The sequence below is a fragment of the Cupressus sempervirens genome, chromosome 8 (assembly GCF_028749045.1).
Source record: "Cupressus sempervirens isolate cs-2001-9-10 chromosome 8, ASM2874904v1, whole genome shotgun sequence".
Classification (NCBI taxonomy): domain Eukaryota; kingdom Viridiplantae; phylum Streptophyta; class Pinopsida; order Cupressales; family Cupressaceae; genus Cupressus; species Cupressus sempervirens.
The window spans coordinates 272,714,817-272,733,711 of NC_143125.1; the positions used below are offsets into that span (position 1 = coordinate 272,714,817).

At 35.9% G+C, this 18,895-nt stretch overlaps 1 protein-coding gene across 2 annotated transcripts in view; it reads left to right on the forward strand.

Annotated features, from left to right (window-relative positions):
• The window catches only part of PFT1 (phytochrome and flowering time regulatory protein (PFT1)), a 107,561-nt gene extending 100,335 nt beyond the window's left edge, over window positions 1-7,226 (forward strand). For both annotated transcript variants that reach the window (XM_089797434.1, XM_089797433.1), the window contains exons 14-15: window positions 6,193-6,279; window positions 6,366-7,226. In XM_089797434.1, the coding sequence (XP_089653560.1) occupies window positions 6,193-6,279; window positions 6,366-6,746 (468 nt within the window). In that variant the 3' untranslated portion in view covers window positions 6,747-7,226. The remainder of the gene's footprint in view (window positions 1-6,192; window positions 6,280-6,365) is intronic.
• The last annotated feature ends 11,669 nt before the right edge of the window (window positions 7,227-18,895 follow it).

Sequence of the window (18,895 nt, forward strand, 5' to 3'; positions counted from 1 at the left end):
AAATTGACCTTTTAGTAATTTGAGTCTAGGTCTCATAGTCAAATTTAACATTATATAAAATAAGACTTCAATATTTCTAATGTCCCAAAAAGGGGACATTACATGACTATTGACCCATATGACTTGTCTATGTTTGCATCCTTGGAGACTTGGCTTGACCACTCGTCAAACTTCGGAGCTCAAAACTGATACTGCATTGCCAAAACCCTACAACTATCTATATTATGTTCACTGTTTTATTGAATCTGTGATTCTACGGCATAATATAGGGCAATCCAAGAAGGGTGTGTTACAATTCTTAGGAGTTATTATCTGCTAATAAGGAGATCACTAAAATGAAGCTTTTAGGTTTTAGCATGCTCAGGAACAAGAAGTTGAATGTTGTTGCTCACCAGAACTTTGCAAGGTTCATTACCATCTAGAGCCTTAATGATTAATTTAAATTCAAGAGCAATACAATGTTTCTTTAGGTCCTTAAGGCCTAAGTCGTCCCTTTGCCTCTTAGCCAGACAGTGGCAGTCCCATTTCAAAGAGTGCCTTTTCCTGTTTCTTTTCCCTTCTGACCATAGGAAATTTATGGTTTATTTTGAATCTCATTAACTTGGTGATTGTTAAAAAGCCATATAGAAGCCTACTAGTACAAGCTATAGGAAGAAAGTATCTTTTGAAAAACGTAATAACCAATCTTCATTTTTTTGAAATATATGATGAAACACATAAACTAATGAAGAGTAGCTTGCTGATTATTGTCTTAAAATTACCCGCATGATGATGAATTTACATATGCCAATGCTTTGAATAACACATTAGATGAAGTAGGGGTTTGTCACCATCACCACTCTGCCAGAACAGTAAGACTAGACGAAGTGGGGGCAGCACCACTCAGTATATTGTATTTAAATAACAAGGAGTGAATTCATTAATAAGGTGAAGAGGGGGCTGGGGCATTGCTCTCTAACATCCTTGCATCAACATAGGATACGTTAATGCATTGTAAAGAAATGTCCTTTCAACTCAATAAGTATTGGTTAACCCAACAGCAATATGAAAAGGGATAGGCAACTTAAATCAGAATTTCCAAGAAAAAAGCAGACCATAAGAATGACAACAAATTGCCCCAACTGCTCAAGACGGAATGCAAGTGACAAACCCACAACAAACCTTAACATTGGATCTTGGATATTAAGAAGTGGTATTTCAATCGCATGAAATTCGAAGGAGGAAAGCACATTAAACCGTGACACAGGATCATGGATATTGCAAAGTGGTATTTACTATATATAGCTGTTCTGCAGATGGTATAGTTGAATAGAAGTGTTTGAAGTAGTCAGAGCCCAGAGCTTATGTTGATATGCACACAATAAATTGATCATTTGATTTCTGCATGTAATTTTTGAAAGGTTAGTCATTCAAAAACTTAGAAGGTTAATCATTCATTTATTAAAATTTAAAGCTTAATCATTCATTTATTAAAATTTAAAGCCCCAGTTGAGGGCAGTCTGCTGTCTTTAGTCATCATTCCACAGTGACCAAAATACAAACCATTGACCGAATGCTCCTAACAATTATCTAATTTTTGTTAATGTTTTTGCCCAGATAATAAATAAACAGAACAAAGAAGAGTAAAAACAATATACAAAAGACTCAAAATATTTATCCTCTGAAAACCCTTCCACTTGAAGGGAAAAACCCAACTATACCAGCAAAATGTCTTTTATTGATAGTAAAAAATTCAGTACAAAGCTTTCACTTGATTCAATTACAATATACAAAGCAATCATATAAATAGATTGCATAAGACTCTTCATCTTACATGCGAAGGTCTCTTTGAGTCCCAAAAATAAGACCCCTCAACTTTTCACATATTCAACACTACATTTTCACGTGCATGCTTCTTCGCATGACGTATGACATGTCTTTTGCATAATATTAACTTAAATATAATCACAAATATCTCTTTCAGTTGAAGATGACCATAATGGTCATAACAAGTGTAACACGGGGGTGCGCCCTCCCTAGAAAACTGGGCCGTCTCGGAGACGTGGATGTCCTTGAGATGGGGGGACGACGTCTCGGCGTTTCGGGCGGCGCCACTTAGGGCACCACATCCGCTAGAGATAGTCAGACTTCTTTGAAATGGCGAGACGCCTCTTGTGTGGGTGCAGGGGGACGCGATGAAGTCTCCTTTATTGCGTGCGGATGCGACAAAGTCTCCTTTATTGCGGGGGGATGTGACAGAGTCTCATTTATTGTGGGTGCGGGGAGACTTGTAGTTTTTGTTTGCATAATAATATTATATACTTATTTTGATATCATGATTCATGGCGCATGATACTTATTGTAATCATCTTTATGTCATGACTCATATGATCATTGATTACTTTTAGATAGTAGAATCTAGATACTCATATTATTGATCTGAAGACTGATATATAAACTAATATTTGCTGATGTTCAATGTCAATGTTCATTGTTTGTTTGTCATTTGATCGTGAATCATGATGTTCCAGTTCAAAACTTCAATGCAATGTTCAATGTTCAATTTTTTATTGTTTAAGTTTACTGTTTTTGACATCTTTATAGGATTATATCAAGTTATATTGTATAATTTTAGTACATATTTTCATAACTAGCATTTTAAGTACCATATGTATAGTATATACACCCTTGCTCCCCCCGCCACCCCCCCGTCCCCCGCCGTCCCCAAATCAAGGCCTCTCTGTCCCCCCGTCTCGGAAACTATTCCCCTTGCCTCCCAAGGCGGTATAACTATGGTCATAACAAACATGCTTTTATAAGAGATAAAGATCTCTATTGGAGCTACAAACTTCAATACTCCCTCTTAGCAAGAGAGAGATCTTTTAGATAGGAATGCACACATAGCTGCAAAAAAAATGATAAATTCACATATTTTATCTCAACATAATCTGCCATAGTTACTACATAAGCACGCATAATGGAGTCAGCATCATGACTTTCACCACGCCTGCTTGCAGAGGGTAGAACAAATTCATTTATTTCGAAACTTCTCCACCATGCTTACTCACAAAGGGTGATCACCATACCTAAACGCAGAGGGTGGAACAAGGGCTTTCACCTTAGACTTTTTGTAAAGAAGAATGCATATCCACCATGCCTATTTGCAGAGGGTGGTCCACCGTACCTACTCGCAGAGGGTGGAATGAGGGCTTTCACTTCAGACTTCTCCCAGAGAAGAATGCATTAATAACTAAGATTTTCTCTTAACATAGACTCACTCTCAGCAGGGACAACATTTAATAACAATGTCTCCCTCTCAGCAGGGACAATTTGATAATAGTGACTCCCCCTCAGCAAGGATAACTTAAATAATAGTGTCTCCAACCTTAATATTATCACAATAAGATTGCTGAGTATTGCAATAACTTGCAAAGGATTGGACATCTCCCTTTTTCATGTAATCTCCCTAGCTGAATAGTTTCTCTCTAAAGATCATTGTTGTTGCATCTTGCAACCAATAGAGATTAAATTGACATCAACTTATCAATGCTAAAAGAAATCACTGTCAAGAGATATAATCATAAATAGTTAGCTCTTTGAGATCTAATGTCAACACACACACACACACACAGATATCTACTCAAAAGGGATTTTGACTGTGAAATGCTTTTTGACAGCTTGGGCTACATCCTAGCCAGTAAGTTCTGAGGCCTTGACCATATCACAGATTCTGACGCAAGTATTCCAATCAAGCTCCTGAAGCTGCTTGTTTGTGGCCCTGTTTGCACTTGAGCTTGACAACTGAATGCTTTTGCAACATGCACAATTACAACTTTCAGACACACATAATAGTAATTGACAGAGTCCCCTGCACATTTGAGGTCTCCATGGCCGAATATCAATACCTTTGGGGCCAAGCTGACCAAGAATAACTTCAAAATCTGTTTACCTTCCATATAGAGATGTAAGCAGATCCCCACACCAGGATAAAAATTGTGATAAAATTATTACAAACACACCCAATAGCCAGTGTCAACAAATATGAGATTAAAGCTATTGCAGTATACCCAACAACTTAATCAATTAACAGATGCAGAAAGTAGCAGATCAGAGTTTGCCCAACCTGTCTGGAAGGATATACTGAGAAGATATCCAGAAGTTGGGATACGTTGATTTAGGAGATGGGTGTTAGGCAGTGCAAAAATATTCAGAAGTGTGGTTGCACCAGCATATACAATATCTTGATAATGATCACACCAGCATATAATCCCCAAGCAGGTTCCAATCTCATTCAATGAAGAAAGCAGGTTGCCATAATTGTTCTCTAGCAGCGATGAGAGGCTTCCGAAAAACACAGTGTGAAGCAATCCAGCCTTGGGACTTACTCATGATTCTCATAGAAAGGACATGAATTTTCAATAACTCTCAAGCTCCTTTTGACATTCTAGTGCTTGTATTATATCAATAATCATGCTCTTTACACTGACTTCACAGAAAAAATAACAAAACTGACATACAGCTGATAAAAATACAAAGCAGCCATACAACTCAACACGACTGCCACGATAAGAAACAGGTGATGCCATTTCATCAAGGATTTATCAGTTACAAAAGAGACCAAAAAAAAGAATGAAAGATAGAACTTCGCTCTTGAATTGATATGCAAAAACAGGGCAACGCGACAATGCCCAATCGTATGGAAAGTTCCCATTTTCCTCGTCTTGAACCTGAAAAACTCAGTATCCGGTTGTGTTATTTGATGACGCCTGTATTAGTGGAAGACTCTCTGCAAGTTCACACGGTGATGGATAAGAGGCTATTGGCTTCTTCTACTTCCAGAAAACCTGCATATAAGCTCCAAGACCAATCTTGAATTGGCATTAAAAAATTGATCGAGGAAGTAATAAGAAGATCAACAATGGCCAACTGATTGTCGGCTTTGAACTTTGGGCAATCAGTAAGGTAGCAGAAATGAGCGAGTATACAGCGACCACTGGAAAAATCCTTAGGAGAAGTGAGCCAGTATACAGCCCAATCCAGATCTTGTGATTATACACAAGCTCTTGGCACCCATGCATTAAAAAAAATCATGCTCCTTGAAGCTCTCTAGAGGGGGCTCAAAAACCATGTCAGCGAACATAGCATCATAGACTTTCCACCAGATGAACTCCACCTCGGGACTCAAGAAGATTAGTTTCTGGATCAGAGGCAACTTTGCCCAAAAACCTGATATTTCTGAGTCCAGATGTGTCATGTTGTAGAAAATCTTAGTACCGTGAAGCCTGCAGTATTAGATGAGATGCTTCACAGATCTCGGCAAGATCTTGGCCTGTTTCCCAAACTTCCCTACTCCAATGGTGCTCTTCGACATCATTAGAAACATGTACAACCACATCACTTTGGCATTATGAAATGCCTTCTGCAACTGCCTCACGCTACGCCCTAAAAAACACCTATGTAAACCTCAACATATACATGAACTTGTGAAAAAGAAACTTCTGTAATTGCTGTTATTTAAAGTAGGCTTTGATAACATGTTAATGTTTTTGCCCAGATATTAGATAAACAGCAACAAAGAAGAGTAAAAACAATATACAAAAGACAGAATATTTATCCTGGGAAAAACCTTCCACTTGAAGGGAAAAACCCAGCCACACCAGCAAAATGTCTTTTATTGTCTTGATAATAAAAAATTCAGTACAAAGCTTTCACTTGATTCAATTACTATATACTAAGCAATCGTATAACTAGATTGCATGAGACTCTTCGTCTTACACGCGAAGGTCTCTTTGAGTCCCAAATCTACGACCCTTCAATTTCCACATATTCAACATTTCACATTTTCATATGCATGCCTCTTCGCATGACATATGACACATCTTTTGCATAATATTAACTTAAATATAATCACAAATATCTCTTTCAGCTGAAGATGACCATAACGGTCATAACAAACATATTTTTATCAGAGATAAAGATCTTTATCGCAGCTACAAACTTCAACAATTTTTACTTCTTTCATTATCAGTTGTGCAAATTGTATGGTGAAAGTTCTAATTTAATTGTTTCTATTCTAATATTTTGCACTTCTCTGCAATTTCTTTTGAATGGCTATCAACATTGCATTTATTACTGCTACTTGGCTAATTGATCTTTAGAATAAGTTCAAAGAGGTTTACATAATTAGATATGGTTTTTTTTTCTTTTTGGCAGTCTGCAGTGATCCAACTGCCTAACCAGACACTGTTGCTTTCTAGTTCTGATAGACCAGGCCGAATGATTGGCATGCTTTTTCCTGGGGTGAGTTATATTCTTTAGATATGTGGTTGATCATTATGAAAATTTTTCTGGAATTTAATTAATACTTTTTGCACTTTTGTCTTTAGGACACTGTTGTGTTTAGGCCACAACTGCCAAATCAGCCACATCTGCAACAACAGCCCCATCTACAACAGCAGCCCCATCTACAACAGCAGCTCCAGCAGCAGCAACAGCAGCAACCCCATCTGCAACAGCAGCAACCCAATCTACAGCAGCAGTTGCAGCAGCAGCAGCTTCAGCAGCAGCAGCAGCAGCAACAACAGCTCCAACAACTACAGCAGCAACAACAGCTGCAGCAGCAGCAGCCACAAGGAATGACCTCAGCAATTGGGCAAGCATTTGCCCAGAGTCAACTTCCCAATCAAGCCAGGCCGCAATTCATATCACAAGGCCAATTCCAAGGTCATGGTCCTGCAAGTATGCCAGGATCTGGATACTTAAGTTAAGCAGAGTTTTTATGTGGATATTAGTCATGGAATGTTTAGTTACACAGGGACATGCGCCTTGTCCTTTGGGCTATCCTGATCATCCTGGATGTCTTGGGGATTCCAACCTTGCATCCCCATTTCTTTTGAATATTTTTGTGTTCCTGAGATGTTTTAGAAATTTTCCTGTTTTTGGGTGGGAAGTGGAAGTGAGGGTGTTTGGCTGGGGATATAACATCCTTGATACATCAATGGACCTCCCCCATCTGCCAGGGACATGGCCAGGGGCATAGTAGTAGCTTCATAATATCCTGAACGTCAATTGTTCTTTTTGCCAAAAAAAGAAAATACTTTGTAAAATTGTTAAAAAAAAAAAACTGTAATATTTCCTAACTTATCTTCACGATCATTATGTAATGTGATCGTGCATTCATATGTATAAATTAATATTAATATTTCAGTGTTTCACTCAAATAGAAATTTCAATTTTAAGTGTTCAAATTTGCTGTTGCAATCCTCACCGTCCTCCACCTGTGTGTGTTATTGAACTTTCAGTTGCCTGTTGCAGTATGGAAGGTTGCAACATGAGAGACAGTGTATTGGTATTCAATTGGGCCATGTTTAATACGGAAGCTTTCTTTAAACCATTATACAATCTGTAGGACGACAATAGAAAATTCTGAGCTAGTCTCCTATTGATATTAGTAATATTAGTAGGTCACTGTTTCCTCTATTCTATTTGACTATCCCTTCTGTATAGCTTGCTTGAGTTATAATTTATGCTGGGACTAATAAGTGGATGTTTCTAGGTTAGTCTCTTAGTTGTACATATGAGATTAGTCATATGGCCAGGTCATCATTTTCTCTGTAACTTATTTGCTTTACACTGGTATTGTGTGGGTTTATCTTTTTTCGTTAGGACATGGTTGATAATTCATTTTAAGTTTTAGTTTCCTAATGATTTTTGTCTTCTTAATATTTATCTTTGCTTGGTACATTAACGAGGCAGGAAATAATTCACTTTTAGGGTATCAGTTAGTGAAACACCTTGGAGGAACTTGTGGTTGTCAGTCGTTTCATCAAGAGGACAGTTTTAAACTTGTTGCTCTTATTATGGGCCAGTTTATCTATATTGAATGAATGAGAAGTTGAACCAACCGTGTCTTTATAATTCGTCAAGAAGACCTTGCACAGTAAGAGACGCAACATCTATACGAAGACGCGTATGGGATGAATCTGAGAATGCAAGGCAAGTATTAGTGTTCTGAAGCAACTAGTAGAGAAGAATTCCAACTGAGAAGTGAAGTAACATGCTTGACAGTAATAAGAAAATCTAATTAGGTGGATGAGCAATTGCTGCCACCAACTAGTTTTCCTATCACAAGGTTTTTGAAGTTTAAAATGTTGTATTGGGTTGCAATATTTCTTTACTTTTAGACCTCTAGTCGATTTGTTTTAACTTTCAAACGCCATGTCAAACCTCTATTTAGTTTTTCATGCGATAAATTCAAGCATAATAGTAGTGTGTGGTTTGTGCATTTCTACTACAAGATAGATAAATAAGATATCAAGTTGGTACCATCGATTGAGAATCAGTGCTGGCCATTGGTTTCCAATGGGAATAATATAAAAGGGGTTCAGGTGAAATTTGGAGAAAACAAGTTTGAGAAGTATATGCAGTGATAGCAAGTATTCTTATAGTGATAGCAACGGTCAATTGGGGGAATGTCAACAGGAGAAATTGGGAGGTTGTCAAAGTTCTGCCAGTAAGAGATAAGGAATTTTGTATCTTTTAATTTGCTAAAGTTTAATATAATTCCTCATCTGTAGAACTGGTTTTCCCTTAGGGGTTTTCCAGAGACGATTTGTTCGAAAATAGTGTGATTGTGTTGTAAATTTTATTATGTATTTTTGGTGAAGTTGCAGTTGTGTTATTTTTTCAATATTAGCTGTGAATTAATTTTCGACAGTTGACTAATTGTTTAAGATAGGAGATTAACAGTGAGTAACTACAATAGTAATTTTCACATGGTATCAAAATAGTGTTGAGGGTAGAAAAGTCTTACCCTAGGAAAGAAATTAAGGGTTAATAAAACCTAGGTTGATCTCTCTAGATTTATTATTACTTTTATCCCTTGAGATGGCTTCCGCTAGGAGATAAGAATAGATTGGATTGTGCCTCGAATTTTGGTGTCTGGAAGGCTAGAATATCTTTATTGTTGGAAGAGAATGGTATTAGTGATTATGTTATAATTGTTGTAGTTGTACATACAGATGCAACAAAACATGCAACTTACAAGGACATCGCCAAGACGAGGAGGATAATCCTTGATGGTGTCAAGGATCATATTGTTCCACATATTTGAGAGTTAGATGCATTGAAGAAGATGTGGGATCCCATTTTAAATCTGTACTAGAATGCTACCACCAATAGGAAGTTGGTTTGAAAAATACTCGAATGAACTAGGGAGAAGATGTCACAAGTTACCTCACCAGGCTTAGACTTGTCAAGGATGAGTTAGCAACTGTTGGAGATAGCTTTAGTGATGACAAGCTAGTATGAATAACCCTAAATGGGTCTACTAAGTAGTGGAGTGTCTTTGTTCAAGTTGTTAGTGGACGAGACACTTTATCAAGTAGGGATTGACTATGAAGTGATTTCACTCAAGAGGAGTTTAGAATGTCTTCTCAATGAGGCTAAGAAAAGTTAGAAAAGTGAGCTGGAACAAGAAAATGTTGCCCTAGCAAGAAATGGGAGAGCAAAGAAGGGGTCTAGCAAAGGATCGAATTCACAAAGTGAGAAGAACATGTCTAAGTTTAAGTGCTTTGATTGCCACAAGTATAGCCACCATGTCAGCGATTGCCTACAAAGGAAGAAGGGAAAGAAGTAAATGACGGCTTCAACAAGTGCATACGAGCTCTCGAGTAGAATGGAAGATGAGTTTGCACTCATAGCTTGTACGGTTAGTAGCTCAACCTCACAGTGTGTTTGGTATATAGATAGTGGGGCACCATTTCATATGACAAGAGTTAGAGAGTACTTCTCTAGTTTTGAGGAGGAGAATACCAATATCCATATTTCTATCGGGAGCGTGTCCAAACTCAACTTAGTTGGGAAGGGATTGTTTAGTTTTAGAGGGAGAATGTAAATATAATTTCACATCATGATGTGTTGCTTGTGCCACCAGGCTTAGCTATCAATAATGATTTCTGTATGTCTTTTAGGATAAAGGGTATGATATACTCATTAGAGGGGCACATGTCCTAATCAAGCATAAGGATTGGAAATCACTAATAACTATTGGAGTTAGGAGTGGTCACCTTTATAGGTTACAATTTGATACTCCCAAGGCACTCATGAGCAATAGTAATCTTAGAGATCTCGGAGAGCTATGACATAGGAGGATAGGCCATATTCATCATGGAGCACTTCAATTGCTCCATGAGATAGTGACAGGTGTTCCAGAGGTGAGCACCGAGGATGATGATGTATGTAAGGGATGTGTGTTGGGGAAGTTTGCGAAAGCATCTTTTCAAAGGAGTGATAACCAAATTTGAGGGTATGTGGACCCATGTGGACGAAATTTCTCAGAGGATAACAATACTCTGTTACTTTTATTGATGATTTCTCTCAAAAGATCACCTAAATATACTTGTTGAAGACCAAGGAAGAGGTTTTTAGCGGACTTGAAGAGTTCGAGGCACTTGTGGAGAACCCAACAAGAAGGAAGATAAAAGGTTTTTCGGCCAGACAATGAAGGTGAGTAAAAAGGAAATGGCTTTCAAGAGTTTTGCACCAGGGAAGGAATCAAGAGAGAGTGGACTGTTCCTTACAATCCACATTAGAATGGAGTAGCTAAAAGGAAGAACTTTTCTATATCGGAGGCAACAAGGGCTATGCAACATGACCAAGACATGCCGAACTACTTATGGGCAAAGGCATGTAATACAACAATATACATTCAAAACAAGGTTCTGTACAAGGTATCAGGGAAAATGACACCAGAGGAAGCTTTTATAGGGAAAAACTAGAGGTTGGTCACTTCAGGATATTTGGGAGTTTGACATATTGTCATATTCTAAATGATACACGTATGAAGATAAATCAGACTATAGAGGGGGCACTTTGTTGGGTACAGTGAAATCTCAAAGGCATATATGGTTTTCATTCTAGGGACCAAGAGAATTATAGTCAGACTTGATATCAAGTTCATGGAGGACAAGACACATTTAGACGTGTGAGTGTTAAATATGGGCCTCTAATTCAACCACACACTTCAATACAATCATTATTTGTTAGTAACATCCCAAAATGAATATGAGATTATTCATCCGACATGTCGCACAAGGCGATAAGTTGCCTTTTGACTAGACGGGGTTTTACTATTCGCTTTCAGAATCGGGAGTTCAACCACCAGACCAAACTAGTGCAAAGGGTTTGAATGAAAGCGAATGCATGATTAATCTATGTTTTTGAGATTTTGTATGCAAAGATATGAATTAATCTATATGATATTTGAATTAATCTAAGAACAATGATAAGCAAATTAAGTTAAATGAATGCATTGTAATCTATATGATAAGCATGTAAAAGTAATGAAGATGTGAATGAAAAATGCTTGAGTGCTCAATCCAACAATGGTTTGATGCTCTTCACTTGCATCCTCCCAAATGAGAGACTGAAAGTCTATTTTATATAATCTTGGACCCAATCAATAGTCACAATTAAATCAGATGTGCAGTTAAGACTGGAGGAGAGATTGAGTCCTCCATTTTTGACGGAGTTGAATAAGATGAATTAGGGGAGAATATTGATCCATTCAAATATGACCTCATAATTATTTGATATTCTAATTAATTAAATAATTAGTTTCAACAATTATGATAAGGATATTTAATTAAATCAATATTTTAAATTCCATTTTCATGTGAGATAAATTAGGAGAGAAGATTGATCTATTCATGACACTTAGGTCAAGTAAAAACAATTAGAACCAGAAATGCCTAATACAATAGGACTTAATTGATCAAGAGATTGATGTTGTAAGATTGATGCACCGAAATTGGTTTAGAATGCCAATGTGTCAATTTAGGGGTATTACAAGAAAGTCCTAAGATTTCCCAACAAATGATCAAAGTGAGCAACCAATAGAAGCTTCAAGGCCAAGTCAAGGGCAATAAAGCTCAAGTACAGTTGCTAGTACAAGTGTAGGCTTAGGTGGTGAAGATTCATAGAATATGGAGCAACTATTGCAACATGAAATGCATCAAGAAGACATAGAGGTTGATATTTCATCCTCTACAGTTAGTAGTAGGAACCGTGAGGTTCAAGATACACAAAGGGATATTTAGGAGTTTGCAGGAGCTCATAGGAAGAGTACTAGACAAGAAAGACAATTAGTCAAGATCAATGACCATGTGGCATTAGTTAGTCGGTAGATAGCGAGCCTTCCACCTATCAAGAGGCTGCAAAGCATTAGGTATGGCAAGATGCTATGGTTGAGGAATTTTCCTCAATAATGTAGAATGATGTGTGGGAGGTAGTGCCTAGACCAACATATAGGGAAGTAGTTGGATCACATTGGATCTATAAGATAAAGCACAGTGCAGATGGTAGTATCGAGAAATGCAAGGCAAGGTTCATGGCAAAGGGGTTCTCTCAGAAGGAGGGAATAGACTATGGGAAGACATTTTCTCCTGTGGCCAAGTTTACTTCTATATGAGCTATGATCTCATTTGCAACACATATGGGATGACAAATCCATCAAATGGATGTCAAGACAACATTCCTTAATTGTGAGTTGAAGGAGGAGGTATACATAGAGAAATCATAAGGCTTTGTAGCACAAAACAAAAAGACCCATGTGTGTAGATTGAAGAGAGCCTTGTACAGACAAAAGCAAGCTCTTAGAGCATGGTATGAGCGCATTGATAGATACTTGCAGGAAATGGACTTTGCGAAGAGTGAGGGAGATGCTAACCTCTACTACTTGGTGGTTGGGGGCGAAGTTCTCATTCTTGTTCTTTATGTGGATGACTTGTTTCTTACAGGTTGACTAGGGCTTATAGAGGATTGCAAGAGGGACCTGGTAGAAGAGTTCAAGATGAAGGATTTGGGACTTATGCACACCTTTCTAAGTATGGAGGTGTGACAAGCATATGGAGAGATTTTCCTTGGGCAAGGGAAATATTACATTGAAATCTTGAAGAGATTTAGAATGGAGGATCACTAAGCCATGTCTACACCTATGATCATGAATTGGAGGAAGGTAGATACATCTAGGAAGAAGGATGTAGATCCCACCTTATATAGGCAGTTGATTGGTTTGCTCATGTATTTGGTCAACACCAGACCAAATATAACATTTGCAGTAAACTCTCTTAGTCACTTCATGGTTGAACCAAATAGAGTGCGTTGGACAACAATTAAGTATGTGCTACATTTCTTGTGTGGTATATTTGAGTATGGGATCGCATATGTTTGAGGCAAAAGAATCAAGTTGATAGGCTATACTAATGCAGATTGGGTAGGTAGTACAACGAACAAAATAGCACCTTAGGGTGTTGTTTCAATTTGGGATTAGGAGTTGTATCTTGGTTCGGCAGGAAGTAGAAGTCCGTGGCTTTGAGTTCAATAGAAGCATAATGCATAGAAGCTAGCTTGGCAACATGTGAAGCTATACAACTTCAGAATTTGCTAGTAGCCATGTTTGGTTAGAGAACTAAGACTATTGTGATACATTGCAACAATCAGAGTTGCATCAAGTTGTTTGAGAATCTAGTGTTTCATGATAGGTTTGGACATTAGATATAAGATATCACTTCATCAAAGATTGTGTACAATGGGGGATTGCTCATCTACAGTACATACCTACAGATAAGTAGGTAGTAGAGATTCTAACCAAGGCATTGGGGAAGGCAAAATTTATCTTCTTTAGAGATAAGTTGGGTGTCATGCATAATAACTTCCTCGCTAAGAGGGAGTGTTTGTTTGTTAGCTTGGACAACTGTTCGTCCACATGTAATTATTTAGTGAAATTTATTTTACTAATTAGTTAGAGTAGGGACAATCATTTGTTAAATAATTGAGCTCTTTTAGAAGCAACTAGAAACCAATTTAGTTATTGGTTGTTGGAATTATTATTAATCTCAACTGTCAATAGAGAATCAATCTCAGTTGTTGGTTTTCCAACAAGAGTAGTATCAAAGGGGGTCAAGGGGCATTTGAAGAACACAAGTTTGAAAATCATTTGTAGTGTTAGCAGATGAATTTTTAGTGATAGCAAATAGTTTTGCAGTGATAGCAAGGGAACAGTGATAGCGTTAGGGATAATAGTGGGGGAATATCAATGAGAGAAATGAGAGGTTGCCAGAGTTCCACCAGTATGAGGCAAGGAATTTTGTATCTCTTAATTTGCTAAAGTTTAATATAATTCCTTATTTGTAGAAACTAGTTTTTCCCTTGGGGGTTTTTCAAGGATGGTTTGTTTGAAAACATTGTGTCATTTTTTGCGAATTTATTTCTATATTTTTGGTGAAGTTGTAGTTGTGTTATTTTTTCAATATTAGTTATGAATTAAAGTTTTTCAGTTAACTAATCGTTTAAGATATGAGATACACTGCAATAGTAATTTTTACAAATAGGACATCATTACCCTCTATGAAAACCACAAGCACGAGTGTCACAAGGTACTCTTTTTGAAGGTTCTTAAAACTTCTTTGTTTGGAATGAATTAATTGAAAATGGAAAGGGGCATGGTGGAGCAATAGATTCGACAGGGGATTTGTGACAAGGAATCATAAAAATGGAAATGACCCAATTAACTAGTTTAGATGGATGAGGATTATAAATATAAAGATTATCATTTCTCTTGTCGCTGGTTGCTTTGCTTCGCATGGTTCTAAAATTTCCAAGAAAAATAAACTAGACAAGGAAGTGAATTTCTAATAAATATATGAAGAGGTTATCATTATGATAGGGAACTTCAAGGCTATAAATCTTCTATGGCTCAACGAGGAGAGACTAAGCAAAAATATGCCATGACTAGTATAAGGGAATGATATCTGGGAAAGGGTCTCTTATTTTGGGAAAGGATCTCTCAAGACAAAATAAGAGGTATTTCACATTATAGAGTTGATTTGTTGAGGATATGCAAGCTTCATGATTTGATCATTCGCAATGGGATAGAAGTGTGGCCAAGATATGGAGAGTTCACATATTAGACATACAATGGGAACAATGTGGTGGGTTGTCATATGTTCATATTTTTTTTAAGGGATAAATGAGGTTGAAATTTGAAGTTGTCCCACATAAATGAAATTTGATCATAATCCTATTTTTGTGAAGGGTCAAATTTAATAAAGAAAGAGTTTCACAAGACCAAGGTTGCATGACCCAAGACACTTTCAAAGCGATGCTTGAAGAAAAGGTCAAGAAAGGAAAAAGACATTAGCAACCTCAAAAATGAAATCTAAACAATAAATAACAATCACCTTGTGGTTATAGTCCACAATGCTCTTTTGGCACGCAAAAGAGCCAAAAGAAAAAAAAGTATGAAAAATAGTTTAAAACATTAGGAAAGGAAGAGGAGTGGATAAATGTGTATGAAGAACTTGTAAGCTCAAAATTAATAAAGAGGTTGGATTGAATCTCTTGAGTAAGCATAATCCTATTTGTTTTTTAAATTCTTTCCCCTAAGGACATACAGATGAAAATTAAGAGATTGACCAAAGGCAAAGATCAAGACATAGATTTGCTATAGGTTAAATTTCCAACTCAAAAGGTGGAAGCTCTCACAACACTCATTAAAAAAATATTTAGTCAAGGATGGGTTTGAAGCAAATTGGAATAGCATTGACATACTCTAAAAATTGTGATTTCAACAATGTGATGAACTAAAATAATGATCAACCCCCATTTTGGTAAACTCTTTGGAAGCATAGTGGAACACAACATCAACCTTTATACCAAAAGAGAAGGGAAAATAGAAAAAGTTTGAGTTGGCTTTATATAGGAAGGCTTAGGAAATACAAGGAAATGAGGTTTCTTGTGTTTTCTTGATTTTAGAAAGGCTTTTGACACAATTTCTAGAAATAAATGCACACAAAAATGCAGAGCCAGGAGTTCCATAACAATATATGGTAGAATCCATAGGCTATATAAGAAAGTTCAAACCAAATAAGAATTGGATGGACTTTTTGAGAGTTTTTGGATTAATATTAGAATCAAACAAAGGTGTATGTTGTTCCCACTTTGTTTGGACTCTACACAGACAAGTTGTATGATTGGATAGATGAATCATGTGGAGAGGGTGTGCATTTGACAACCTCTACGATAAAGTTAAATGTTATATATTGATGGCCTCACTTTATCGGCTCAAACACCTTAGGCTCTTCAAGGACACCTAAGAGATCTAGAATCCTTTTGTCACGAGGTGAAAACACAAATGAATATTGTGAGATGAAAAAGAAGCAAGTTTGAGTTTGAGGGAAGTCCGTCACAAGTAGTAAATGATTACAAACAAATCTAACTTTGATATAGACCTTAGTAGGAAGGATAAAAAAAAATAGGATACAAGGGTGATGGAGAGCATTATACATTCTCCAAAATATATGCAAATCAACTAAGCTATGTGACTAAAAATTTACAAAGGCATTATTTGGCCTTCTTATTATGCTCACAATATTGAATAGTTGTGAAGTATGGGACAACACATCCATATCAATATGGAAGAAAATGGAAAGAGTACAAAGTTGTATCATCCACAAGAAATTGCAAAATTAAAACTACAATCCCTTACTAGATAATCTTAGTTGAGGTTGATGAATTCCCAGTTGAGTCAACTATCATTAATAGGTTGTTAGGATATTTGAAGAGAAAAGATGAAATGGAAGATCATTGTTGGATAGAAATAGAGTAGAGCTAAACATGGAGATGAAACAAACTATCAAGTGGTTGAATATATGGGGGAATCAATACACATGAATGCCCAAAAATAATTGTATTAGTAAAAAAGTATGTGAGAAAGTCAAAGTGGTGCTGTAGTCAAAACATCTCACACAAAAATAAATTAAAATTATGTCAATCATTTCAACCCCACACTTGGACACAACAAAAAACTACACAAAGGTAGATATAAAATGAAAATATGTAATGTACATAACCTAATTAGGAACTAGGTTGCATCATCTCAGGTGTGAACCATGGGAGTGGGATACACTCAAAGAGGAATGAAATAACAATGCTTTTTTTTTTATCGGTAAAAGACATAATGTGCTATATACTATATTTCATAAAATTTACAAAATTTTCCCCATTGAATTTGTAGGCACTAAGGGGAAAGAACGGGGAAGAGAATTCCCATTATAGCTCGAGACATTTGATGTCATGTATAAGAGTTAATATATTGGCCTTTTTGTTTATTCAAAGAAATTTGAAAGGAAATACCCTATCCTCTTACATCATTTCCTTCCCTGCTTAATTTGGGAAGGTTTATGAAGACATGCCTTCCTCTTCCACATTGAATGTTTGTACATTTAGAATGAGCCCATTTTTGGGATTATAGAAGAATCTATTATATACAATGAATTGTATCTTTATTGATTTTATATTGAGACTTCTCTCTAATCTGATGCTTTAGTGGTTTGCCTTCTTATACTACTTCATTTTTTGCTTCCTTTTCCTTTTCTATATCCTACAGTTCTTAACACGCTTCAAACTCACTTTAAGTGTTAGTTTACTAATCGTTTTTATAAAACAATAAGGAGTATCGATAGAAACATTTTCTTTAATTATAGGTTTGTTTGAATACTATTTAATGCTAAATTCTTAATTTTTTTCAGATTTAAATGAGTTTGAGACTTAGATTTTTATTGATATTTATTATTGTTAATATGGATTATTTTAATAGAAGAAAATGAAACATGACTAGGTCTATTTATTTCAAAATTAAACAAAGAGATGTATAATTTAATTTGAAAATTCAAGGGATTAAGAACATATGGATGGAATTAATTATCATTATTATTATTTTGTTTTATCTTCAAAATTTAATTCAGTTTCTAAAGTGCGAATTATGGTAGCAATTATTTCTGAAGTAATCAGATTCATTTCTAATATTTAGAGTAGAGATTATTAGTACTTATAAGTTAAGAATGGGATGGGATTTAATGTTCTTTAAAAAATAAAATAAAAAGTCATTTTCTTTCAAATTTCAATTATATAGTTTAAAAGAAAATTGCTTTCCTTCCCAAATTCTTTCCTATTCACTTTATGATAAGGTCAGATCTTTACTTATATAAGATTCAACCATGTATGATTCAATTTAGGGAATGCATTTTATTCTACTCTTTCAAATGCTTCAAAGAGGAATAGTATTTAGTAGTTAAGCTTAGAATTAGTTCTTGATCTTATTAATTGCCAATTCTTGGTTCTGGCTGATGCATTAGATATAGAGGCTTTTATAAGTCTCTTCCAACATGAGCTTTCCTAGTATTATGTTAAGATTACAGATGAGAAATTTTAGATAATCAGAATCCGAGAGTTAGACTGAATGATGCCCATAACACTAGAGATTCAATTTAGTGATAACTCATTCTAGTAAAAGTTATGACCTGACTTATCAAAATCCTAAGAATTTATGCTGGATGGTGGTTTATTATAGTGTGAGTGTTATTTATTCAACTATGATATGATAATAGATAACTTCACCATATATATCTTGTTAAAAAAAACCATAATTTCTTGAGCCAAATTCATTAAGCCTTGGGAAAAGATATAGAATAATATTTCATTTTCCATATTATATGCATAGATATTATACATTCTCTATGTTATTTGTAAGACATAATCCTTACTTGATCAGGGAAGACATTATGTAAAGCAGGATAAAAGAGATGATTCTCTAAGACTTACACAATCCTTATATTTTTATCAATATAAATGACTGCTAGTGAAGACACTTCCCGAATCCATATGAATTTAACTTTAACATAGTGTGATTAACTATAACCGCTAACAAGAATTTTTTATTAATATAGTTAAAGTATTTACAAAGACTAGTAGATTGGTTTATGCCTATTTGCAAAAATCTTGCATTTCTAATAGTAGGATCAGAAGGACAAAGCCAAACCAAAATATTACAGAAACATGACGAGAAATGACCCAGCCA